We start from the raw sequence: 26,978 nt of genomic DNA, 5'->3' as shown, positions 1-26,978 counted from the left end.
TTGGCAAACATCCAAATGGAAATCACAGGTGAATAGTTGGATTTACAAGTCTTGAGCCCAAAGGAGAGGGCCAGAGATATAAATTTGGGAGCCACCAGGATAACGAAATGGTATAATGGACCCAAGGGAGCAAAGAGGAGGAAGAGGAAGAGGAGGCCTGGAACTGAGCCTTAAGAACTTCCAGGATTTAAAGGTTTGGTGAAATAGATTGAGTCCACTGGGGAGAATAAGAAAGAGAAACCTAAAAGGTAAGAGGAAACCAAGAGAATATATGATACAGACGCCAACAGGAGAGAAGCTTCAAGAAGGCAACAGAGTCAATAATGTCAGCTGCTAAAATGAAAGGATGAAAGATGGGGCTTCCCTGGCGGCGCAGTGGTTGAGAGTCCGCCTGCCGATGCGGGGGACGCGGGTTCGTGCCCCGGTCCGGGAGGATCCCACGTGCCGCGGAGCGGCTGGGCCCGTGAGCCATGGCCGCTGAGCCTGCGCGTCCGGAGCCTGTGCTCCGCAACGGGAGAGGCCACAGCGGTGAGAGGCCCGCGTACCGCAAAGAAAAATTAAAAATAAATAAATAAATAAATAAATAAAATTAAATAGAAGAGACATGAGTGTGTTTAAAAGCTGATGGGAAATATTGAACAAAGAGAAACTGAAGGTGTAGAATCAATAGAGAACAAGAAATAGCATAAGGTCACTGAGAAGAGCAGAGGGCTGGAGGAAATAGATGTGGGGAAGGGCGTGTCCCCTCTTGCAACAGGAAGAGAGGACTGGGGCCAATGTCAATAGGTTTGTAGACAACGGAGGTGAGATACCGAGGGATTTCTCATCTGACGGCATCTGTTCTCGGTGAAGCAGGCGAGGAGGTCATCTGCTAAGAGCGATGGGCCAGAGTGGGAAGATAGGCCGCCTAGAGTCGCAGAGGTGGTCTACAGGGAGCGCTAGGGCCCCATCTGAGACCGGGGATCCTGGGTCTATAGCCAGCCCACCCCGCAGTGAGATTTACACCGGGTGCTCTGCTTCCCAGGTGCCAGAGGGAGAAGATGGACATTTGGTTCATCTAGGATTAGAGACTTGCCAGGTGGATATGCAAGAAAAGTCCAAAGAGATATAGAGTTTCGTTTAAGCTACTGAAAAGTACATCCTGTGGGCTATGGGGCCTGGGACACAGTAAAGTCCCCAAGAATTGTGTTTATTATTACAGGAGAAGAGAGACAATTCCTCGCCCCCCCCCCCAGCCCTCCACGGTTCTTGCTCGACCACCATCACTTACACATACAACTCCAACTCCTTTGTTCCCAAGATACTTGTACAGAATGTAGAGGGGCTTTTGGAGGTAGGTATGATTTTTTTTTTACAGTTGGTCATTTTTCACTTATGTTATGTGTCCCCACTTCATTATTATTCAGGGATGATTATAAAGCCTCAGAAGTTGGGTTCTTTGTTCAGGCGTTCAGTTTACCACTGGAGTAATGTTATGTGCAACTAATTCTGAGTTTCAACAAATGATTCTACTTAAGAAAAGTAATCATCAGATGAGCCACGGTATGTAATTTATTATAATCATAATAATTTCTTAAGATCCCTTATGGAGAAAATCACATTTTTCTAAATATAGTTGCACTTAAGGTCTTTTTTTTTTCCTTTAAAGTGTTTTATTAATTACTAGTCTGTAAGGAATGCTGTTTGGTCTGCTAATCTGAAAATTAAAAGTTTCTGGGGAAGAAGTAGATTTCAACACAAAGGTCACATTAGGAATGGCTAGTGACAATACCAGGAACACGTTTTGGTACAAGAAATTAGGAAGTTGGGCAAATAATATAGCTTCTTTAAGGCTGAGTTCCTTCACCTGTAAAGTGAGAAAATTAGAAAATACGACTTCCAGTATTAAGTGCAATATTAACTGCTCTATCCAAATGGTAGCCACTAGTCACATGTGGCTACTTAAATTTAAATTTATTAAATTAAATAAAATCTAAAATTCAGTTCATCAGTCACACTAGCCATGTCTCAAGTAATCAATAGCCACAGGCAGCTACTGACCACCCCATTAAGCAGCAGATTTAGAACATTTCCCTCATTAGAGAAAGTTCTGTTGGGCTGCTCTGATCTCTAATTCTAGTTTTAATACAATTGCAACAAAGGGAAGATGGTAGGATGCTTCCAGAAGTCATCATGTTATAATTTCCCACTTAACCACAGTAGGACATTTCTAGAATACGCCCACATCTCACCTGCCCCAAAGGACCAGAAGTGAATTAAAGCAAGGTGGACCTATTGCAATGAAATGATCTCCAGGTAATGGAGAGACAATATGTTCTAGACCCCTCCCACTTTCCTTCCCACCCTGCCTGTCTTCCTTTCCCACATTTCTTACTGAGTGCTAAGTCCTGAGTCAGCTACAAGTCCTGAGTCAGCTACTGGCATAAACAGGATTGGACCTGTCCGTTTGATCTGACAGAAAAACAGATGATGATAATACAGTGTATTTGGTAAGGAATATGATAGAAGGATCCTTGAGGTTCTGTGGAACTCTACAGGAGGAATACGTAACCCTAACAGAAGAGGCAAGGGAAAACCTTACCGAAAGGATGATACTTAAGGAAAGTAGTAAAGGATGTTTATGAGTTTAAAATGGTTTACAGGTGTGAATATTATGGTTTGAACATTAATTATGACCCAATTAAAGTGCAACACTGAAGAAAAGAGAAATTTGAGGAAAATCAGTAGCAAGTAGTTTTTGATATCATTAGTGTTACAAACTCTCTGTGGTACGCATAATTTGCAGAGGCACTATTAAAACTCATCCATTCTGGGGCTTCCCTGGTGGCGCAGTGGTTGAGAATCCGCCTGCCGATGCAGGAGACACGGGTTCGTGCCCTGGTCCGGGAAGATCCCACATGCCGCGGAGCAACTAAGCCCGTGAGCCATGGCCGCTAGGCCTGCGCGTCCGGAGCCTGTGCTCCGCAACGGGAGAGGCCACAACAGTGAGAGGCCCGCATACCGCAAAAAAAAAAAAAAAAAAAAAAAAAAAGCCACATGGATCACTCACTCCCTCGCTTCATCCAGGTGTCTGTCCAAGTGTCCTCAAACACAGAGGCCTTCCTTGTGCATCTAGCCTATGCTCTGTACCATGAGCTCCACCATCATTCCTTATCCTTGCTCTGCTTTGTTTTTCCTTCACTGCACTTGTCACCACATGATGTGTTATGTATTTGTTTACTAGAATGTGAACTCCATGAGAGCATAGATTTCGTTTTGTTTACTGCAATAGCCCAGTCTCTCACTCAGAGTCTGACCTATGCATGTACAGTTCACAATTGTTAATGAAGGAGTGAGTGGCATGTACTCTATCACATTTCATCTATAATTATACGACCTGCATAGACTGTGAGGCCCTGAAGACATGATTACATATCTTATTCCCGGCCACCAGCCCACTATGTGGAAAGTAAACTCACTATAAAAGAAGTTCCTTGAATGTATCTCCCTCCTTATATGGAAAACTATAGGATCATAGATGCAAAATGAATCTTAAGAGGTGTTCTGGTCTACAGCCATGCCCTTGGGAAGACCACACTTAACACTTACTCTATTTTGAAAGGCCACCCGGAGAGAAGAATCCATCATTTTCTCTTATTTAACTACTTTTAGTTCTAGGATATTCTTAAGCCAAATCTAAATCTCATTTTCTTTTATCTTGGGATCAGAAGAATTTTAATAAATAAAACTGGTTGGTTATACATCAATTATACCTCAATTAAAAACAAAAACAAAAAAAAAACCCCAAAAAACTGGTCAGTATTTTTTTTTCTTTTTCTTTCTTTTGTTTCTGTTTCCACAAAGAATCCAGGATCATTGCAGAAAAAGCAAAGAAAAGAAAAAAGAAAAAAATAATCCATTAAGGCTCAAAGATAACTTCTATTAATATCCTTTCTTATTTACATGTGCTTATACACATATATTAGTAAATATTTTACTGATGTATAACATATACAGAAAGAAGTACACAAATCATAAACAGCTTGATGAACAATTCAGTCAATAGACCAGTGTAACCACAACTCAGTCAAAAAATAGCCTCCCTCATTCCCACACCTAATCATTATTCCCTTTATCCTCCCTAAATTTAACCACGGATGTCTGACACTGTAGATTATTTCTGTCTGTATTTATTTTTTTATTTTTAAGTTTTCTAATTTTTTGGCCATGCTCTGCAGCATGTGGGATCTTAGTTCCCCGATCAGGGGTCAAACCTGTGCTCCCTGCATTGGAAGTATGGAGTCTTAACCACTGGACTGCCAGGGAAGTCCCTATCTTTGTCTGTTTTTAAACTTCATATAAGTGGGACTATCCAGTACTCTATGTACAGTATTCTTTTATATCTGCCTTCTTTTACTCAATATTATGTTTTGAGCTGCAGTGTATACATATACACACACATGCACAATTTCTCTATTAAATCTCTCTTTAGTTGTATCTAATCAGTTTTTAAAATATTTAATTAATTAATTTATTTATTTTGATTGTGCTGGGTCTTAGTTGTGGCAGGTGGGCTCCTTAGTTGTGGCATGCAAACTCTTAGTTGCAGCATGCATGTGGGATCTAGTTCCCTGACCATGGATTGAACCCGGGCCCCTTGCATTGGGAGTGTGGAGTCTTATCCACTGCGCCAACAGGGAAGTCCCCTCTAATCAGTTTTGAAACCCACCAATTTTTTAAAAATTTCAATTATATTCTTTATTTCTACAATTTTGACTTGATTTTTTTTTTTTTTTTTTTTTTTTTTTTTTTTTTTTTTTTTTTTTTTTGTGGTACGTGGGCCTCTCACCGTTGTGGCCTCTCGTGTTGCGGAGCACAGGCTCCAGATGCGCAGGCTCAGCGGCCATGGCTCACGGGCCCAGCCACTCCACGGCATGCGGGATCTTCCCAGACTGGGACACAAACCCGTGGCCCCTGCATTGGCAGGCAGACCCTCAACCACTGCGCCACCAGGGAAGCCCCTTGATTTGTTCTTTATAGCTTCCAGTTTTCTAGAAAATTCTCCATCTTTTCATTTAATTTCTTGACAATATTAATTATATTTATTTTAATGTTCATTCTGATCACTTAGATAGCGTCTATGAGTATTTTTTTAAATATATTTCTTCTCTTGGTTTTCTGTCAAATCTTGCCTTCTTGTGTGCCTAGTTATATTCTATAAGTTCTATTTCACTATACCTGGTTATGTTTTTAATTGAGGGCCATATATTGTTTATGAAAAAAATGTAGAGATGGTTTGAGACTCTAAATGATGGTATCTACCTCAGAAAGGGTTTATGTTTACTTCTGGCACAGAGCAAGGCTAAGACAGAACATCTTAAGCTAATTTATTGAGCTGATTTGAAGCTAGACTTAATCCTTGTGAGATTTAGGCTATTTCTGATTACCCTTATTCTTAGGAGGTAGTGCTTTTGTGGTCCCAATCAAAAGTCTGGATTGTTGCCAGAATTTCTCTTCCTTAGAGGGCACTGAAATCTAAACTTTGCCCTCCTGGCCCTGTGGAAGTGCCAAACCTCTGTTTTGCTCTTTTGCCACTAAATTGTCTCTTCCAAATTAGCAATTGCCTCAAGAAGAAAAGCAGCTCCAAATGCCAGGTTCACCTCTCTTGGCTTCTCTTTCTTCTGGATCTTGGCTCTACAAATTGCCTTGGTAGTTCTCTGATAATTTCCAACACATGGGATTTTTTTTCTTCTTTATTAATTCATCTAGTAATTAATTTGTCTAGCTTTTCTAGTCATTCTTAATGGCAGATTGTTCTGAAATAACCTAGTGAGCCATTGCCAGAAGCAGAATTCTACATATATTTTAATGAAAAATGTTATGTCACACCTACATTCCTATAACTTACTTTTCTCACTTATCCTTATGTGAACCATGTATAGCTTTAATAAACATGTATTAATTTACACAATAACTTAAAATCACTACATAGAATTTATGCCATTCTAAGTGTAAATCATAACTTTTTAGACAAGCTCTTATAATTGGAGATGTCAACTGTTTCTGTTTTTTCCGCATTATAAACAGCAATATGGTACTCATCTTCATATACTCTTTCCTAAGTAGTTGTAATTATTCCCTAATTATAACATCTTGAAATTAAATATTTATTTTATTTGAAATAAAAATTTTAAAGTATGACTATTTTAAGGTTTTTGTTATATTACTAAAGACCCCTCTAGGAAAATCAAACCAATTTACAGTTCCACCAGCAGTGTGTAAATGCCAGTTTCCTTATATTTTTAAGCACTTCCTAAATAATGGAATTTTAATTTTTAAACTCACCTGTGTCTGACATAAATATTTATTATATGATTCATCTATTTTCCCATACCAGGAACACTCTTGGGATTACAAGGGAAAGAAACTAAACTTGGATCCTGACCTTACTGCTGACCTCAGGATTCTTCATAGATACTCTATGACTCTCTTTTTATTATGAAGGTTTATTGGTAATGTTCCCAGAAGGCCTGAATCCTCCATATGGAAATTGGCCTCCTCGTGTTCTCACTAGTTGTATATGTATTTTGGACCCTGCCTTTAACTACAATCGAGTATTATGGACTTATTTAAAATACATAGTCCAGGATATCTCCTTGGTCTCAATGCTACCTATCCATGTGGTGTGGCTATAGTTTCCTTTTCCTTCTTCCCGTACTCCCCTGAACTTGTCCTGCTTGAACTCCATTCAGTGCTGACCACGCACCCAACTCACCGAGGTCACCAATCCAGATCAGGGGTCAAAAGACCACGGCCCTGGGGACAAATCTGGCCTGCCAGCTGCGTTTGTAAACATTTCCTTGAACACATCACCCTAGGTTGTATGCATAGTATCCGTGCTGCTCAGCTGACACAACAGTGGAACTAAGTAACTGTGACCGAGGTCGTATGGTCCACAAACCTACAATATCGACCATTCGGCCCTTTACAGGAAAAGTCTGCCAACCACTGATCCATATACCTTTGTAAGAAGGGTCTGAACTTAGTAAGAGGTTTCCCTGCTACTAGATTAAGCGGCTGTACAGAGCAAACCTCCAATCCCCCCGCTCCAGTGGGTATAGGACTCTTGTCTGCTCAGTGTCGTTTCATTTAGGGTACAGTTCCCCCTAACCTGTGCCTTGAAACTGTCCTCGGTCCCTGGATTCTGATCGGAATCTGGCTGAGTTGTTACCTCTTATGATTTAGGACCTGGATCATGCGTAGACTTTGGACCCAAATAGGCATAGAGGATGAAAATTTATGAAATCCACATCTACAGAGAGAAGCGTAGCATTTGTATGGCACGCTGGTCTGGACAGAAGAGGGTGCTTCTCACCAGAGGCCCCTGTTCCGGGGCTCTGGGTGCCTTGGCACTGCCCAGAGGCTAGTACCTTCGGGCGTGGACAGCTGCCATACTGATATGCCACCGCCCAACACTTAGGAGGCTGTTGGTACAAAAAGGCCAGAAAACGGAATGGAAAGGTAACCACTAATATGTTCTCTGTATCTGCGAGTGTGCTTCTTTCATGTTAAATTCACTAGTTTCTTGTATTTTTTAGATTCCACATATGTGATATCATACAGTATTTATCTTTTTCTGGCTGACTTATTTCACTGAACATGATGCCCTCCAAGTCCATCGTGTTGCTGTGAATGGTAAAATTTCATTTTTTTTATGACTGACTAGTACTCCATTGTGTGTGTGTGTGTATACATGTATATACATATATATATGTATATATACACACACACATCATCTTTATCCATTCTTCTGTTGATGGACATGTAGGTTGTTGCTATGTCTTGGCTACTGTAAATATGCTGCTATGAACATTGGGGTGCAAGTATCTTTTCAAATGAGTGTTTTTGTTTTTTTTGGATATATACCCAGGAGTGGAATTGCTGGGTCATATGCTAGTTCTATTTTTAAAACTTAACATTTAGATATAGATTTAACATTTAGATGTAGCTGGGCTGTGAAAAGCCACATCTAGACTTGACAAAGAGGAATACATATTATCCAGATTGTCTGGACGAGGAAATGGATGGGCTAACTAGAAGGTACTTGGGCTGACCTGCTCTGGGGAGGAGGTAAGTACATGGGTGGATATGCACAGGTTGGCTGTATCATGTTGGGGGGCAGTACAGAAGAAATTATGTGTATGGAAAAGAGAATGTGTGTGTGTGCCCAAGTGTATGTGCATGTGTGTATGTGTGTGTGCATGCCTGTGCTGGTCAGTCAAGGGCTGGAATGTATCAGGCCAGGAGTCTTTTTTCTGTTGGGAAACTGACCCTTCCATGTTGCATGCTTTGTGGATTGGACTCTTCCACCTCTGTGTCTCCTTGTCCTCTGGTCACAAGAATGCACATGCACTAATTTGTGTTCCTCCACTAGATGTGGCCTAGGGACACTGGGTAAGAGAAAGTCACTCTCTCTGAGGTTGCAAAGACTATATAGAGTGACTCTTGTCATCACACAGAGAGGACTCATATGCGGATGAAGCCATGCAGAGGTTAGCAGGAATGACAGACATAGAAAGACAGAGTTCTGATTTTATCGTTGAACCCACCCTCCTGTATTTATCCATGCCTGATTTAGTCAAGCTTGGATTTCCGTCACTGAGCTAAAATTTCCCCTTTTTGCCATGGAGGTTTGAGCTAGATTTTTGTCACTTGTTATTCAAGGATCTCTGACTAATAGTATCACTAACATATAGCTTCTTAGGAAAGCAAATAAATCTGGGCTGGAAAATCAAGGTGTGGGACTACATGCTTACCTTTTTGCAGGCAAAGTCTCGAGGACAGGGTAGTGTAAGGCCAGTATTTTCATGAGGGTTCCAAGTATACTTGGTTCTGTGCATTTTGGGACTAAGGCCTGCAACCAATGCCTGCAACTCATAGGCACATTTTATCTTTGTGTGGTTATACAATGTTCCTTGAGCACAGAGTTCCCTAGATCTGCTTGAAGTGAAAATTAAAATCATTTTCTACTATTTATCTTCTGTGTCAGAAAACAGGGCCAAGGGCTTTTAAGAACTGGTGCTGCAGTTCCGTGACTGTAGGATGAATGACATCACCCTTCTGGAGATGATTTCATTTATGCCCTTTCTGAATACTCTGAAAGCAAACCCAGCCTTGGGAGAGAGGGAAATACACACACACAGCGCTTGAGGAGTCTTTGTACACGGAAGCCGCTATAAGCTGATTGGCAGGGTCAAGCGGCCACTATTCAGAGGGTGACAAGCTCTGTTATCTGGCTCTCTGCCAGGCAAAATTGCACACGAGGATTTTCCTAGTGAGGCTGTTCCAGTGAGTCCTTCTGAAGAGACTAAGCCTCCCTGCTGTGAGCCCCTAGAACTGTCACGCCAGGAACGCACAACAGAAAGTCCCCTGGTCCGCTGTGGGCTCAGACTCCAACCCTCCTGGTGAACTGCACCTCCAAGTGCAGTGATACTCATGGGTGAAGGAGGCACTAAAAAGAAAAACAGACCTTATTAAAGCACAACCTTTTGGCTGAAATGAGTGCTTACTACTTTTAATGAACTCCCTGCAAAATATACTGAACTTTTTTTTCTGGTAGGTATTGCCATGTATTCCAGATGATTTCATCAAATGAGAAATATTTTACCAAGCAAACACCTACCTCTGCTCTCAGCTGTCCAGTGGTTGGAGATGAGTGCTCTGGTTTCTATGCAGGATGAAGTTTAGGGACTACGCCCAAGGAAATATGAAGCAATGCTCCTGAGCAGAAACGTGAAATGTGAAGTGTAGAAAGGCCTTGGGAGAAGAAAAAGGAAGTTCTTGTTCATGGAGCTAAGCCTGGAAGAGCTAGTTAAAGTGGGTGACCAGAAGTGCACTTACAGTGAGGAGGGTGTGTTACGGGCTGAATCGCGTCCCCTGACCCCATTCATATGTGAAAATCTTGATCTGAAGTATCTTAGAATGTGACTGTATTTGGAGATAGTCTTTAAAGAGGTAATTAACATGAAGTCATTTGGGTGAACCCTAATCGATTATGATGAGCGTTCTTATAAGGAGAGGAGAACGGGACATATACACACAGACATACACAGACACATAGGGAAGGTCATGTATGGACACAGGGAGAAAATGGCCAGCCACAAGCCAAGTAGAGAGGCCTCAGAAGAAACCAATCCTGCTGACACCTTGACCTTGGACTTCTAGCTTCCAAAAGACCGTGAGGAAATACATTTTTGTTGTTTAAGTCCCCTAGTCCGTGGTACTTTGTAATGGCATCCCTAGGAAACAAAGGCAGATGGACTTAGAGTGATATTGCTGTGAGGGCTTGCCCTCCGAGCCTCCACCCACAGAATGATACGTCATTTGCACCATTCTTCAGTGGTAGCTGGATCTTCTCCTGGGGCTTTAGCATATATTTCCTCACTGTCACGTCAGCCAACTGTGACTAGACATGCTTTTTTACGCTGGTCTTAATTATCTGTCTTCCTCGTTTGTGTCTTCACCTGCTTAACGTGTGTAGAAATTTGTTAAGCCTTCTGTTACTTATCCAAGCTACTCATATTTCTCTTTAAAGTTCACCATGTAAGTCCCTTTCTTTAATCTGTAAATTTAAATTGCTAATGTGCTACTTGTCTAGCTGTTCTTTATAAAGTGGCATTTGGGAGTGTTTATCTTTTCAACTCAGAAGGAGAAGTGAAGGGACTGATTGTTGAATTCTTGTTTTGGGCTGAGCTTTTCGAGCTCTGCTAAGACTGTGAGCTGGCTTAGGGGGAGTCAAACACAAGGGTTCTATATCTGGAGGGGTGTGCAGACACCCTTTGTGGTCCCAAGTATATGTGAGAGCACAATGCCTTGTCCAATTCGTGTCTTTAAATCAACACAAAAGACAAAGAGGGTCAGGGGATGAAAATAATTCCATGGGTTAGTAAGCATCTCCATGGAGACCAGGAAATGCATAATCTCTATGGAGACCCTCAAAATCTCTCCTTCTGAAATTACAGTAGTGTATGATCTGTTGTAACTGTAATTGAGAGTGGAGGGAAAGTGACAAGAGGGAGAGGACGAGAGGATAATCCTCTTCTTTCCTTAGTGGAAATTATGGCTAGTGTGGCTCTCATTTTAAGTGACTGGTATTGTAAGATTCTGAAATGAGGATTCCGGGAGACCATGTCACCAAGGGTGGGGTGAGGCACATGAGGATCCAGTTGTCTATATGCCCAGCGCTGAAGTAGATGTCTGACATAAATTGGCATTCAAAGAAATGTGTTAATATCTGAATGAATGTAATGAACAACTGGGCAGGATCTCATCATTAGCTCAGGCCCTGTCAATCATCTCTGCTCTGCTAAAACAAAGGGAGAGGGCTACTGTCAGGGCCATACTGGGTACTGACTGCATGTGACTGGGCGGAGCCAATAACTCCTGTTTTGTCTCTCTCTTCTCTTTCAAGGAGAATGCTGCTCAATTGTATAAATACGGTCAAAGGAGGAAATGGAAGTTTAGCTGTGGTGAGGAGATAAACAGGGTATAGGGAAACAGACCAGCTAATGAATCCGAGTCACTGTGTCCAGATAAATCCCTTCCTATTGTAACCTACGTGTTCTTAGCCTTACTAGCCTCTGGATACAAAATGGGATTCTGAATACTTTTTATGCCCAGGTTATTATGGTTCAATGCCCCCCCGGGGCTTCTTCATTGGAAATCCGCCTACTGCAAAGTGGGCCCAAGGGTTCTTTGAATTTCCTATGGTACTGCCTTAGATCAGTGCCCAGACATTTCTGTCCACTTGTCCTGTTTCTTCCTCATCTCGCTGCCATGTTATTGGCCTGACAGCTGACCCTAAGGAGGGACCTCTTAGCATGATGGTCTCTATTGGATGACTACTGATTAAAAAAAATCATCTTTAATTCCAGAGATAGCCACTGTTAAGTCTTGGTGTATATACAGATAATTCCAGGTTTTTCTCTATTTATTTACACATAAAATTATATATATGTATGTAAGTGACATATATTTAAATATAACTTCATACATATGAAGTAGCTTGAGATCAGACTATACATACTGCTTTGTACCCTGCATTTCCTTAACAATATACAATGAAAATATTTTTCCATGTTACTAAATATTGAAGTACATCATTTTAAATGACTGTATGAATATATAATTTAAGTAACAATCTCTGTTAGACTTTTAATCTGTTCCCAGTTTTCCCATGACCATAAATATCACCGCATCACATCTTTCTATATCCATTCTTCTGCACTTCTCGGTTGTTTCCTTAGGATATGTTATTGTAAGTAAAATTCCTGGGTTGAAGATGATGAACTTTTTTTTTTTTTTTTTTTTTTTTTTTTTTTTTGCAGTGCGCGGGCCTCTCTCACTGTTGTGGCCTCTCCTGTTGCGGAGCACAGGCTCCGGACGCGCAGGCTCAGCGGCCATGGCTCACGGGCCCAGCCGCTCCGTGGCACGTGGGATCTTCCCGGACCGGGGCACGAACCCATGTCCCCTGCATTGGCAGGCAGACTCCCATCCACTGCGCCACCAGGGAAGCCCTAGATGATGAACTTTTAATCTTCATGCTCTTGCCTGTTTTGCCGTCTATCTCTTTGTGTACCCATTTTTTTGGTACACAAAATTTACACAAGCTGGTGAGCGCTTAAGGATCAGGGTTCATGCTTCTTTTCACTTTGTATCTGCCATATTCTCTTCATAGTACTTGGGGGTGGCAGGGCTTCAGGACTCAGTGAAGACAGTGCACCAGTGACAACCATGAAGGTACCTGCAAGTATCCTGGAGGATGCCGCGGAAAAACACGCATATTTCCGAAGGGAAAGCAGGGATTGCGTTTGAGCACCTCGCTCCTTGTCTGATCCAGAGCACACGAGGGCACTCGGAATACAGAGACACTTCATAGAATAAACACTCCTTGTTTCGGTGGAGGACTTTTTAGGTACTTCCAATAGTCTGTGAACTCTTAGGGGCTCATTTTTGTGTGTCCAACCTCGCCCAGCCATGGTGCAACGAGGGCATTCATGGGCATGAATGAGATGCCAGGGTCCTAGCAACCTGGGAAGCAGCAGATCACTTCAGTGGCTGCCACTGTTTGTCGTTGTAAATAAAATACTACTTTCTGGAGGCAGCACTGACTCATTCCTTCTTATTTCTTTCCTCTGCAGTTGGAGGAGAGGTGGCTAAAACGCGGAGGCAGCCGAAAGAGCGGGAGAGGGCCAGGGGTAAGTCTAGACACGGTTTCCTTCCATTGTCTTCCCTTCCTCCTTGCCCCTCCCTCACCCATTTTCCCTTCTCGTGGGTGGACGCCCCCGCCTTGGTCCGGAGCCCAGAGATGGTGGGGTTCAGCCCCCTCACTTTTTAGCTAAGTTTACAGCTCCTAGCGTTCCAAGCGGGGTGTCTTCCAGTAGCCAAAGCACCGGGAATTAACAGCTCTCGGCCTCTCCCCTCCGGCTTTCCTCCTTGCAAGGTTGGCTGGAAACTTCACCGAGACACCGAAGAAGCTCCGCCCTGGTAGTTTTGAACCGGCCACTGGCTGAGGCTCCGCTGGGCACTCTCCCTCCCGAGGTCCCCCTGCCCGAGGCTCTGCCCTCTGGAAGGTCGCCTAGAGCCCGTTGACCCGGGGCCAGGCGGAGAGGGGCGGGCTGGCGTGGAGTGCAGGAGAGAGATGGTAGAGTAAGAGCTGGTACTCACCGCGCCCTCACCGCCCAGACCCGCTAGGCGCCCGACCGGCCCGTACTTGGGGGGCGGGATGGGCACGTGGCCCACCCCCAGCTCGGACCGTTCCCCGCGCTCCACTCGCCGGGGGGTCGCCTCAACTGAGGCCCCCTCTCGGCACCCGCCCGCGCGTCCACCTTCCCGCTCCGCTCCGCCCCGCCCCGGCGGTTGCGAGGCGGTGCAGCCCGCGGGAGACGCGCGGACCGCCACCCGCTCCGGCAGGCGGCGGCGCAGGCGGCTGCGGCCTAGGGCGCCGGGCGGCCGCGAGCCTCCTCCCCCTCCCGGAAGCGCGGGGCGGGGTCCCCGGCCGGGCCGCGGGGGCGGGCGCGGGGGCCGGGCCGGGGCGGGGCGCGCTCCGGGCTCGGCGCTCGCGGGCTCGGCCGGCTGTGCCCGTCCACTCCGGCTCCAGGCGGCCAGCGCTCGGGCCCAGGCCGCTAGGTTCCAGCCGAGCAGCAGCGGTAGCGGCGGCAGCTCGCGGGGAGACCCCGCGCTCCTCGCAACCCCTCCCCAGTGCGGTGCATGGAGACGAGGCCCGCCGCTCGCCCCTGAGCCCGCCGCCCGGCCCGGGACCCGCGGTGGCTGGGGTGGCCTCGGGCTCCGGCCGGCCTCGCCGCCCGAGGGCTGCGCGCGGATCGCCGCGGCCCGGCCGTCCCGTCCCAGGAAGTGGCCGTCCTGACCGCCATGGCTCACTCCCCGGTGCAGTCGGGCCTGCCCGGCATGCAGGTAGGCAGGGACCGGGCCGCCGAGGGGAGGGAGGGATGCGCGGGCCGGGGCGGAAGCGGGGAACTTGGCGATGTAAACACGGCCCCCCCCACCACGCTGCACCTTCCGGGGTCGTGCCGGCCTCCCGCGTCGTGCTCGCAGCGCCCGGGGTGCCCTGCCCGGCGGACGCGGGTGCGTGTGTGCAGGGGCCTGGGGGCCGCGGCCCGGAGGCGGCCCTCGCCGGCCGGGAGTCGCGGCGGTCGAGGTGGGGGGTGGGTATGTGGGGCTGCCGGCCGCTGCGCTCTCCTCTCTTCCCTCTCCCCCCGGGGCCTCCCGAGCCGCAGGCCCCGCGCCTGCCCATTCCCGGGGAGAAGTGATGTGGAGAGATGCCCTCGGAGGCCCGGCTCGCTCTCAGGGCCCCGGCGCGGGCGGGGGGCGGTGGAGGCCCCGGTTCCCCTCGGCGAGGGGGCGGTAAAGTTGAGGGGCGGGGGAGGGCCTCGGGCGCGCCACGGCTCGTCCCGGGCCCGGAGGGCGGAGGAGGCAGGGCGGGGTGGAGGAAGGTGCCACCGCCAGCTCCACTTCCAGCGCGTTTGTTCCGCGCGTTTCCTCCCGGTGCACACGGAGGGGAAAGTGCGAGCCCTCAACCCTTCTGGAAGAAGGAATTGATGGCACAGCGTGCCCTCGAGTGTGGATCCCGGGACTCAGGGCTTTGGCTTCGAGTCTTGATTGGATCCAGCTGAGTTCCTTCCCAGTAACCCTCTCCGTTGCCACTTTGTGGCCTCTTGGCCTCCCAGTGACTTTTTTTGGAGTGGGGTAAAGGGGGAGAAGTTGAATTCCAAATTTACACGGATGCTTTAAGGTTTTTCGCCATCGGGGACTGCTTTTAGCCCTTTGAAAGATAAAACCACCGTCCTTGGCTAATTTGTAATGTTTGTAAGCGCGTAAATGGGGGCAAAATGTTTGGGATTAAAATCTGACGGTGCAGTTAGGGAATGTCTTTAAAGTTTGGCTCTCCTGGGTTAGCCGAGCAAGGGAGCAGAGGAACTTTAAGAAACCAAACACAAGTATCCCAGTGGACTATTTATTTTACAGCCTTCTACGGGCTCATTTTCTTCCCCCCTCCCCCCACTCTTGAGGGCTGAGAAGTGCAGCAGTATTCAGACCTGGACTCCATAGGAGCCCGGAATCTGTCCTCTCCTTAAAGAGAGAGCATTTCTCTCTTTCTCTCCCTCTAAATCTGAAAAAGAAAACTCGGTTTCATTGTTCAGGTTTGACATCTAGAAAAATAAGAATACAAAGTTACCAGAATTTTAGCCTCTTTTTAAAAAAATGTTGTAACAGTTAACATTAATAACTTGACGGCACTTGAAGAAAACTGTCCTTGAATCTCATGTAAAGAGCTGTTAAACTCAACACGCATTTAAAACCTAAGCTTCTGCTGACCGCTAGGTAAAAATCAGATGTGGTTTCTTGGTATTTCCTAAAAATTCCTGCTTTGGTTTGGTTTGGTTTGAATTTAGAGACAGGAAGGCAGGGTGAACTGGGTAAAAAATTATGTTTGACCAGTAGAGCAAGAAGGGCCTCTTGTAATGATTAAAAAATACATTTGCCGTGTACTTTCTTTAGACAGACTCTTATGCTGTTAATCAGGTTGTAATCTAGCACACTTGCCTCACTTAGAGCTTACCATGGAGGTATTCAGCTTTTGTGGAAAGCGAATCAGTTTAAAAAGGTACTTAAAGCCTCCCTGGCTGGTGCCCTGAAGTCGGTATCAGATGGTCACCAGGTGGTGTCTAGTCTCAACACTCTTTTTGTCCTCCCTTTAAAATTTTTTTCTTCAAGAGTGTGGGCCAGAATTCTTAAATCTTGGGGAAAGAAGGTACGTTTCTTTCAATAATTTGGCCTCCCAAATGTATTTCCTAGGTAGTGTTACGAGGGTACTGTTTTTATTTTGCTTTCTCAGTGTAAAGGCTGATACATTTTTGTTGGGTTGAAAAAACCAAATTTTCAGCTGTTACAGTTTTAGGGGCATGAAGGTGGCTTCTGACAGAGTCACCCCTGTATTTAAGTGCATCTACACACTGTATGACGATTGTTTTTAGTGTGCCATTTGGGGAAGAGCATTCCTTCCCTCTCCCTTCCACTCCAAAAGAAAAACAACCAGCACATTAATTTCCTACTTTGAATCGGCAGCTGCTGCCGCCCAGGGAGGCCTTCCTCAGAGTTGCTGTTGAGGGTTAAATTAAAGGCACACCTGCCTCAGACTGCTCTCCAGGCTAAAACAGGAGGAAAGAAGTACTAACCCTCCTGTGCTGTGTCCTGATAACATCCCACAACCTCCCTTTTTTCCTCTCTCATCTCCTGATGAGAGATGTTCATAAGGAGTTGGCTTAAAAATTTCAGAAAGACAGCAGAGTGAATTCAGGCAGCCTAGGCAAAGATGCTTAAAAAATAAACCTGAACGACAGAATAACTTCGGTGAAAACATTTTCATCGTCTTGCAAATCATTTTGATGCCTCTTGATTCTTATTGGTACTGCTTGAGGCATAGGTGTAATGTATGCCATTTTCTAGACGTGGAAACCAGCAGAGACTGAACTGACCAAGGTGAGATAGTGCCTTATGTGGCAAAGTTGTGATTGGAAACCAGGTCTTTCCTGCCCTCAAGACCCATTCTCTGACTCAACCAGGCTGTATTATTGCTTTATTATTACTCTAGCAAACAGTAATGCTTATTTCATTCCAACTTGAGTTTGCTGAAGAAATTTTTTTAAATGCGGTGTTTTATTTGTTCAATCAGCAACCGTTATTGAACACTGCTGTGCCGGGCGCTTGGTGAGGGTTGGTGACTGGAAATCTGAGTGAGTTATGAGTGATCCTTTTTAATAACCTTTTCATGAAGGCTGCCAGGGGCCTTTCCTTTTTTTTTTTTTAAACCTCCCACACCCCAGTTTCACATTAGCATGGGGGAAAAAAATAGAAATCATGAACTGAATGTAGTAACTACGAATAGACATAAGGAAATTAGGTTGAGTTGTGGATTTAACTACTCCCTGTCCTTCACTGAACATTGTTGCTTCTCTCGATTTAATTCAGCTTCAGCTGGAGGCAGCAGCAAACATCAGTTTTTAGTTACATAAGCTGTAATTTAAAAAGAATTAGATTTTGGTTTATAAGTTTCTATAATGGAATTTTATCAGTCACTTTAAACCTTTTCTGGACCCTGACCCATGTAAGAAATATATTTTACATCAAGACCTGAAAGTAAAAGTTTCAGAAGACAGTCCTAATCGTACTTGTGATGTACTGTTGTGTGATGCATTTTATTAAGAAGAAAAAAAAAAGAGCTGTTGCAAAACTAAATTGATTTCACAGCTGACTGAATTACACTAACTTGATATGTAACATGTATGACAGGGCCTGAGTTAGTTTAGCATGTTTTGAGGATGTCGTACATGTAAGATATTCTTGTATTTGAAAGTACAGACCGTTTACAGGAATAGCTGGAAAACGTAAAGTCTCTACTTATTAACATCATCTTTGCGTTTCTCTGGCTGCTTGGAGAAACCTTTGCTGAGAATGCGCCTCTGTGTGGGGGGAGAGAGAACCGTTTAATGGCCAGTTTGGGTGAGTTGGGAACTTTTCTCCAGTGCTCTTGCTTATTACCCTGGGGAAACCTGTGTGCTGCGGATCTCTGGGGAGTGAAGACAAACGGAAGGACAGCTGCATTTAATCTTGCCCTAAGTGCCCTCGTACTTTTGTCCTGCGCGTGCGTGGGCGTTCAGGGTATTTGTGAGGTGGAGGCCCTGAAGGCACCTCGAGAGCCAGGCTGACCGGTAGAATGTGCCCCCCTCCCCCCCCCCCCCCCCGTTGGACTGGACGATGAGCCGCGTCCTTGCGGCGCATTTCTCCAGCAGCCGCGGCAGGTGTAGGTGAGACCCTCCTTCTGGCCGGTGCTCAGGAGGTCAGCAGCCTAGCGAGGGCCCACTGGGGTGCTCTCCCCGAGAAGGTTCAGATGAGTCGGGGAGGGGTGCGCAGAGCGGACTCGCGGCGCCCAGCCGGCGTGGGGGGGGTGCCCTGGAGCTGGAGGGGCGGCAGCCGGGGAGGGGGCCTGCGTTCCCCGCCGCCTAGGGCGGCGCACTGTCGGGACACTGCTTGCTCCGGGCACGTGGTGGGCCAAGGTGGAAGGATGCTGGGAGCGCTGGCTGCTGCTCGGAAGGCGGCGGTGGCTCTCTGGGCGAGAGGCCCCCAGGATGGCGAGAGGAGGAGGCTGAGTGGTGGGAGGGTCTGGTGTCCGCCCGCAGCGCAGGTGGACCTTTCAGCAAGGTTGCCTCAAACCTTGTAATGTGAACTCTTAGCCAACATTTTATCGTCTTTATTACTCTCCTTCACGCCCCTTGCTTTTGACCTTTTCCCGTGCAGGCTCTGTGCTATGAGGAAAATAAAGACACAGTCTCTGTTAGTGTTAGTCGCCTATACTTAAGGTGTTTTTTTTTTTTTTTAAATACCCATTTCAATACTTCATATTCCCTCTTCTCTATCACCAAACTTTAACAGGGTTAAGAATTTGTTTTGCTTAAAGTCGGTTTTGGAGGGGGGGAGGGTTGTCAGAAGATTAAAATAGAAAACACCTTGGAGGAGTCCAGGACATTTTGGCTCTAATCCCGTATCAGGGAATGTTCTTGATAGTATTTCGCATACAACCAGTGACCTTCAAGTAGAAATTGGTCAGATTAGATGTTTCTAGGCCGCTGGCGCAGCACAGTGTCCTGGCGGAGGGTAGCTACGGGTAAGTGGCATCGTTGCTTTCTTGTTCCTTTTTGGAATTTTTGTGGTCATCTTTGAATTAACCGTTCTGGTGTGTGGAGCAGAGTTTACTCATTTGATGCGACTTGACACAGCTTTTGAGTTGAACAGTTTTTCTGGGACTTCGGTACGAGACGCAGTGTGAGGAGTTTCTCAAGAAACTGGTAGTTGTTGCTTCTTCCTGGTCACACTGAGGCCAGGGTCCGGGGGCCTGAGGATCTTCGGGCCACTTCGCCCTCTTTTCGGGTGATTTCTCCCTGTGATTCAGAATTGCCTGCTGGGAAACTCCATACCTACAGGAAACGGACCACACCCAGCCCCCCGCGGTGCGGTGGCTTTTTTTGGTGCTTGGGCCCTGCATTGTTATTATTAATGGAGTCTTGTGGCGGGTGGGAGGGCAGGAAGTAGAAGTCCATGCTTACCTCTCTGTTGCCACTGTCGTCGGGCTGGTCGTTTCCCTGCCGTAACTCCTGTTTCTGCAGTGCAATACCTTTCAGACTCTCAGCGCTCAAGGCTTTGAGGAGGAGAAAAACAGAGCTGTCACAGCACCTGGCTCCTGGGGTGGATGCCGTGTTTCCTAATCCTAAATGGCTTGCTTCCTGGTTTCCAAGATTTAGAGGAGGGAAAACAAGATGAGATGTACCTTTGCTTGCGACAAAGCATAAAGCATCCCGGTTGTGGGTTACGAAGGCACTCGGTGTGCACCCCCCTGGGGACGGCACTGTCCACTTACGGACCTTCCATTCTATTTTCAGGAGGGTCTTGGTCAGTGGAAGGAGCCCTGTTGGTATCTGAATACATTGTGGGAACTTTTCGAGTTTTACATTAATGCTTACCAAATGCGTAGCCCGTGTTTATCTTCCCACTAAGTCTCTTCCTGTTTTTAAAAAGACTTTCTGGCCGTGTAAGATTTGAAAGGATCGTGTAGGTCCAAATCCTTTGTCTTATATTAATTACTTAGGATTTTTGTTTAGTTTTTATTTGAAAAGTTATGCACGCGGTAGGGGTTGTTGGGAGAGAGCAGTTCCTCACCCTTGGCTTCCATTTCCTCCCCTCACCCCCTCCCAAGGCAGCCCCTTCCATCCTCTTTGCTGGCAGTGGTGGTTGTTACTTCTTTGTTCACAAAGAGCATTTAAAGATCGCTGTTTCTTTTTTCCCCTAGTTTCAGGCATCGTCAGTAGACTTTGGACCCTGAAGATGAGGATTGAGTTCTCGTGTCCTTGCCTCCTTGGCTTCCGTGTCCCTCCCCTCCCTGTGCCCAGTGCACTTACATTAGAGTCGTGTGTACATTAACATGACTGTGGAAACACTAAGCCCAGCCAGCCATGAGTAAACCAGGATACTTTTCAAATCTTGTTTGGAAGTTTGTTTTTTGTTTTTTTGGAAATGTAATTGTCTTAGTCTGTTTGGGCTGCTGTTACCTACGAAATACTGTAGACTGAATGGCTTAAACAACAAACATTTCTCACAATTTCGGAGGCTGGGAAGCCCAAGATCGAGGCTCTGGCAGACTTTGAGTCTTTTGAGGGCCTGCTTCTGGCTGTGTTTTCACAGGGAAAAGGGGGAGGGGGTGCCCTGGGAGGCCTCCTTATAAGGGCAGCAGTTCCAATCCTGAGGGTTCCACCATCATGACCTGACCACCTCCATCGCATTGAGGGTTGGGTCTCACCATGTGATTTTGGGGAGGGGGCATAAACATTTACTCTGTAGCAGCACCTGTAACTTATTCAACCCCAAACCCACTGGCCAGTTGTTGAAACTGCCTCTTGGGAATTTCAGGTGAGGCCCACAGGCTCTCTGTCCATTTCACTCCTCTGGAGGGAGAGTCCTTGCTATGAGCCTCCTCACCTGTATCACTGGCATCCCCCCTGCCATCCCTGTCCTCTTTGCCTTCATCCTCGGGATTCCCTGGGCTGCTCTCTCGGGATGGCTTGTTTTCTGTGTCTCCTGCTGTCTTTCTTGGTTTCCATGACTGTTGGTGGAGCATATCTTGGAGTGGCCTTCCTGTGAATAGGGTGCATGGGAGATAGGTTTTTTTGAGGTCTTGGATATCTGCAAGTTTCTTATTTTTGCCTTTCCCCTCGACTGATATTTTGGCATGGTGTTTAGTCATGGGGTGGAAATTATTTCCTTCAGAATTGTGGCAGCAGCTCCCCTGTGTTCTAGCTTGCCGTGTTGCTGTTGAGGGACGCAGCGCCACGCCGATACCGCAATCTGTGCGTGCAGGCTGTTGCACTTTCCTGAATTTCATAAGATCTGAATTTTTTTTTGTAATCTGAAGTTTCATCATGGTGTCTCTTGATGTGGGTCTTCTTTTATTTTTTGTGACAGGTGCTTCATAGGCCCTTAATCAGACAACTCAGGCTTTTTTGTTGAATTGTTTCTTTGATTCTCTTCCCTCTCCCATTTCCTGTGCTCACTCTTTCTTAAACGCTTTATTATTTGGATGCGGGACCTTCTGGACTGGTCCTCAAGTATTCTTACTCTTTGAAACCTAGTTTCCATCTCTGTGTCTTTTTTCCTTGGCTTTCTGGGAGGTTGTCTCAACTTTATCTTCCAGCTCTTCCAAAGAGTATTTCATTTCTGCTCTTGTTTTTTAAATTGTGAGGGCTCTTGAGGGCTCTTTTTGATTCTCCGAATGTTGTTGCTTTCTTGTTTCAGTTGAAATATCTGCTCACATCTCCCTCAGTGTGTTAATTGTAGTTATGTTGTTTTTCCCCTCGGAATAAGATTCTCTTCCCCCACGGCCCCTTTGCCCCCCTGTTGGTTTTGGTTTCTATTTTTTGTGGTAGAGGCCACCCTCGAATGTCCACTCATATTTCAGAGTAGGGGACAAGCTGGTTGGAAGTCTGAACCCTGACTGGGGCTTTTTTTTTTTTTTTTCGGTACGCGGGCCTCTCACTGCTGTGGCCTCTCCCGTTGCGCAGCACAGGCTCCGGACGCGCAGGCTCAGCGGCCACGGCTCACGGGCCCAGCCGCTCCGCGGCACGTGGGATCCTCCCGGACCGGGGCACGAACCCGTGTCCCCCGCATCAGCAGGCGGACGCTCAACCACCGCGCCACCAGGGAAGACCTGACTGGGGCTTTTTTAACCCCAGTGACGTAGGTGCTCTTAGTGGGCACGAGAGGTGAGGAACGGCTTCTGTCGGTTTCTTACCGCTTTTTATACCCTGTGCCTCCCTGCAGAAGCCTTCCCGTGAGCCTGCCGGCTGCTCCCCGTGGGCTGGTGGTTGTCCGCTCGTGGGCCCTCCTCCCGCCTGAGGCTCGCTCTGGATGCGGAAAGGCGCGGAGAGCGGGCACAGTGCCCCGTGTAGTTTCACTCCCGCTCCTGAAACCCTCCATTTTCCTTTGCAGAGAATATGCTTTCAGTTTCCTTTCCTGGGGAGGCACAGGGCAGTTTCCTGGCTGTGGGCAGCGGGCAGGCCGTCCGGGTGTCCCACCGCTTCTGCAGGACTTGCAGTCACTGCTCCCCTGGGGATTCGGCAGGGTGGGTGCAGTTGATTCTCTGCTTTCCCTGCCTCGAGCTTAGCATTTGCTGTCTTCCCCATCTTTCTTTCCACCACCCACTTTCCAGCTTCTGGAATTTTCTTGCTGTGGGTGTTCTCTCCCCTCCTGGTACGTGGCAAATGATATGATGCTTTTTTTTTTTTTTTTTTTAAAGCAGTATGCGGGCCTCTCACTGCTGTGGCCTCTCCCGTCGCGGAGCGCAGGCTCCGGACGCGCAGGCTCAGCGGCCATGGCTCACGGGCCCAGCCGCTCCGCGGCACGTGGGATCCTCCCGGACCGGGGCAAGAACCCGCGTCCCCTGCGTCGGCAGGCGGACTCTCAACCACTGAGCCACCAGGGAAGCCCTAAAGCGTTTTTTAAGAAAACCCCCTTTATACTGTGATTTCAGTGGGGTTTCAGGATTGACCAAAGTAGATCTTATGCTCAGCGTGCTCTCTACCTGGAAATCATTCTCTTCAATTTATAGATGAGTGAATAGAATTTGAATTCCAAGGTCAGGACCGCCCGGTCCGTGGGGCGGGGAGGGACTCCTCAGCCGCTGTCCTCTTCATCATGTGATGCCTTCTGGTTTCTCTCTGTAAGAAAAAGGCAGTGTACACACACCCTCCTTTTTCCACGTGTCTGTCTGTGACTTCCACCTCCCTGAGTTGAATGCTTTCTTCCCCTCTGTCTCTCATTTTCTAGTCTCGGGATTCTGTGGGCACAGAACCGTTTTCAGGGCGCCCCACGGTATCTTGTTGGAGGAACATTTGCTTAAGTCGGCTGATGTTTTGGGGTTGCAGCCTTGGTCTGGGATTGAGTGTAGGCTTCCTGGGAAGTTGGCAGCGCCCCCGCCAGGGTGGGCCAGGTGCCCCCGGGGGACCCAGTCTGCACGTTATCTGGGGACTGGGTGCCTTGGACTCGGGAAGCCCGCGTGTGGCTCAGGGCTGCCCCTCAGATGCTCGAGTTAGTGACTACGCGGCTCCAGGAGTGTGCTTCCGACTTAGAACCTTTGGAGGTAGAAGTGTACAGTGATAAACGAGTGGAAATGAGACGCAGTCCAGAACTTGGGGGCTGGGCGTTGGTCAGCAGCTATTTTAGGCACAGTTTCCCAGCATCACTTAAAAATCAAGTTCGGTGCGGTTGACTCAAAGTTGTTAAATTGCTACCTGGACTCCTGGTGAACTGAGAACCTGCTGTAGAAAGGTCTTGTTGGAGCATTTCTTTCCTGTGTTTGATGCCCTTTCATTGTACCAAACATTTCTTGAGAGGTAATTTAAAAAGGAAAAGATATGTAAGTACAAAGCATTGCTCAGTTCCTCAGCAGTTCCTACCGGGAGGCGGGTGGCTTTTTCCTTCTGCTGCACTGTGTTACCGGAATAGATAAGTGGGAAAAGTAAGTGGTCCTTTGGCGCTCCCACGTTGATGCCCTTAGTGGGAGCCTTGTAGGAAGGGAACTAAATTTTATTGCGCTCCTCCCAATACAAGGAGGGAGGGAGGCGCAGCTTATGACCTCGTAATCATCGGGGCCTCTGCTGAGGGAAGGGCTGTTAGACCAGCTTTACAGATGAGAAAACTGAGGCTTAATGGAACTCGACCAAGGCTCCCGCCCTGAGAGCAGAGCCCCGACTCCCTGACTTTTGGTGCTGGCATTTGTGTTTTCTTCTTCCGTCCACCAGCGCGCCCCCGCCCTCGACGTGGACGCTGTTTCCTTCACGACCAAATCGTGCATCCAGCTTCCCTGAGACCAGCCCAGTTCAGGGCTGGTCACTCAGGGTATTTTGGTCACTTTTATTTCCATGATTTTGTTTTTAAACCTTTGAAGAAGACTTTGTTCATGTCCCAGTGTTATTCTTAGTTGACTTCCTGGATTTAGGGTTGTGGGAGGGGGGGGAGGTGACTGGTCCCTGTTCTAGTTTTTTTTTTTTTTTTTTTTTTGTGGTACGCGGGCCTCTCACCGCTGTGGCCTCTCCCGTCACGGAGCACAGGCTCGGGACGCGCAGGCTCAGCGGCCATGGCTCACGGGCCCAGCCGCTCCGCGGCATGTGGGATCTTCCCGGACCGGGGCACGAACCCGTGTCCCCTGCATCGGCAGGCGGATTCTCAACCACTGCGCCACCAGGGAAGCCCCTCTGTTCTGTTTCTCGTCATTGTCTCTGCTGAGCCCTCATGCTGCCCGTGGGGAGGGATGGCAGCCTTTGACTTCTGTTTGTTGCCTCTCAGGTGTTGCCCAGGTTGTTTTGAACTGTGCAGAAATATTAACTGAAAAAAGGACACAATAATCTAACAGTGCTTTGGAGATTTCGGCGTGTATGCTCATCAGTCACCTGGAGGGCTTGGTGGAGTTTGCATTTCTAACAAGTTGCCAGGTGTGTGGCTGCCTCAGGGACCACACTTTGAGAACTGCTCCACTGCAAAATTAAAAATCCTGGGGCCCCCTGGTGGCACAGTGGTTGAGAATCTGCCTGCCAATGCAGGGGACATGGGTTCGAGCCCTGGTCCGGGAGGATCCCACATGCCACAGAGCAACTAGGCCCGTGAGCCACAACTACTGAGCCTGCACGTCTGGAGCCTGTGCTCCGCCACAAGAGAGGCCGCGGTAGTGAGAGGCCCGCGCACCGCGTTGAACAGTGGCCCCTGTTTGCCGCAACTAGAGAAAGCCCTCGCACAGAAACAAAGACCCAACACAGCCATAAATAAATAAATAAAATATTTAAAAAAAATCCTTAAATCCCTGTTGCCCTCCCTGGGAGCACCGTACAGCGGTGCCCATTTGAAGAGCAGCTCAGTGGAAAGTCATGGAAAGTCAGTGCTTGTGACTTAGAGCGTGTATTTCAGAGACTGACTTTGGAACCACAGGTCTGTCTAACTTTGACAATTGAATAGGCTTTTTAATTGAAAAGAATTGTTAGAATTTCTACTATGGTAGCATGCATTGCACACCTGTTAGGGGGCAGAGGAAGATGTGTGCTCCATGTCTTTTTGACTTTGGAACCTTATTTTTTAAGAAATGTATCTCTCAGGACTAGCCTTCATGGTTCTTCTGGAAAACCCTGAACCAGAGCAGAAGCCCTGAGCCTGAAGCTCCTCCACAGCGTTGCCAGGATCATCTCTCAACTGCTTTCATCATGTCACTCCCTGCTCAAAAACCTTTGATGGCTTCCTGACCAAACATAAACTCCAGCTCAGAGCTCAGGGCCTCGTGTTCCTACGCGGCTTCCTCGTGCGCTGCATTCCCACCCCCTCGCCCCGCGGGAGAGCCTGCCTGCCTCGCCGGGTTGCCCCAGAGTCCTCTGCCCGGTGAACCCTGGTGAGCCATTAGTATTTGTGTTCTGTTGCCTTTTTTTTCTTAATCGGATTGTAAAGGCAGACCTCCAGGGAAGGTCCCCACCATCAGTCCGTCCAGCTCCCCCATGATGCTAGGCCCGTGAGGAACACCTGCTAGTGGAGGGAGGGGACAGCTAGGAAATGAGTGGCTTCCTCGGGGCAAAATCGCTTTTCTTTTCTCGCGGTTGTTCCGCTTAGCACTTAACTGAAGATGTACGTATGTCTCTGAACTGAGAATACTATTGTGGACCAATAGTCTTTTTAATGTTTGGGTTGTCAGAGAGTTTGTGCTTTTATGTATAAATAGTTGATTTGATTTTTAATTCAAAAAAATGATTTGTATTTCTGTATTAGCAGTCTTTTATTAGAGTGTACTGTGATTAGCTAGACTTTGATCTTACTGGACTTGCTTATTTGAGGAGGGTTTTGGGGGGGAGTAGGAGACTTTTTTTTTTTTTTTTGCAGTTCGTTGTATGGCTTTTTCCAGTATAAGGGTAAATGGCATATTAAGCAGACTTAGGGGATGGACTGTGTCTGGAAAGGTAGTGACGAGGTTTGGGCTCTTCTCTTTCCTTTGTTAATAAAGAATTTGAAGTGTTTGTGTCATTCAGAATGCCTTCCTCCCAGTTGTCTTGTTCAAGAAAAAATGAAGTGCTTACATGAAGTGAAACTGCTTGTGTTTCCTGGCCTGGTGACACAGGCTGCCTGTGTTTTTCTGTGCAGCGGGCAGGATGTGATGGGCTCTGTACACCTGACAGTGGTGGAGGTCTCAGGCCACCCTCCGCAGCGGGCCTGGGGCTGTTACCGCCAGCAGCGCGAAGCTGTGGCCCGGGCTACTGAGGGATGGAACTCCATATACCGTGAAGCGGTCACAGTTGAAAGTGATCACATGGTTTAAAATAGTTTTTAATGGAAAAGCAGTTTTCCCA

General features: G+C 47.2%; 1 protein-coding gene across 7 annotated transcripts in view; it reads left to right on the top strand.

Annotated features, from left to right (window-relative positions):
• Positions 1–1,207: 1,207 nt before the first annotated feature.
• STK24 (serine/threonine kinase 24) overlaps positions 1,208–26,978 on the top strand; it is a 116,552-nt gene continuing 90,781 nt past the window's right edge. For 2 of the 7 annotated variants that reach the window (XM_067016607.1, XM_059042021.2), the window contains exon 1: positions 14,311–14,451. In XM_067016607.1, coding sequence (XP_066872708.1) covers positions 14,410–14,451 — 42 coding nt within the window. In that variant the 5' untranslated portion in view covers positions 14,311–14,409. Of the gene's footprint in view, positions 1,334–12,982; positions 13,236–14,310; positions 14,452–14,511; positions 14,623–18,191; positions 18,363–26,978 lie in introns of those variants that run through there. The other 5 variants (XM_067016614.1, XM_067016613.1, XM_067016611.1 and 2 more) reach the window with 5 other exon arrangements.

The sequence above is a fragment of the Kogia breviceps genome, chromosome 16 (assembly GCF_026419965.1).
Source record: "Kogia breviceps isolate mKogBre1 chromosome 16, mKogBre1 haplotype 1, whole genome shotgun sequence".
NCBI lineage: Eukaryota > Metazoa > Chordata > Mammalia > Artiodactyla > Physeteridae > Kogia > Kogia breviceps.
Note: the sequence above shows the minus strand (reverse complement) of the source record. Positions and strands in the feature narration are given on the sequence as shown.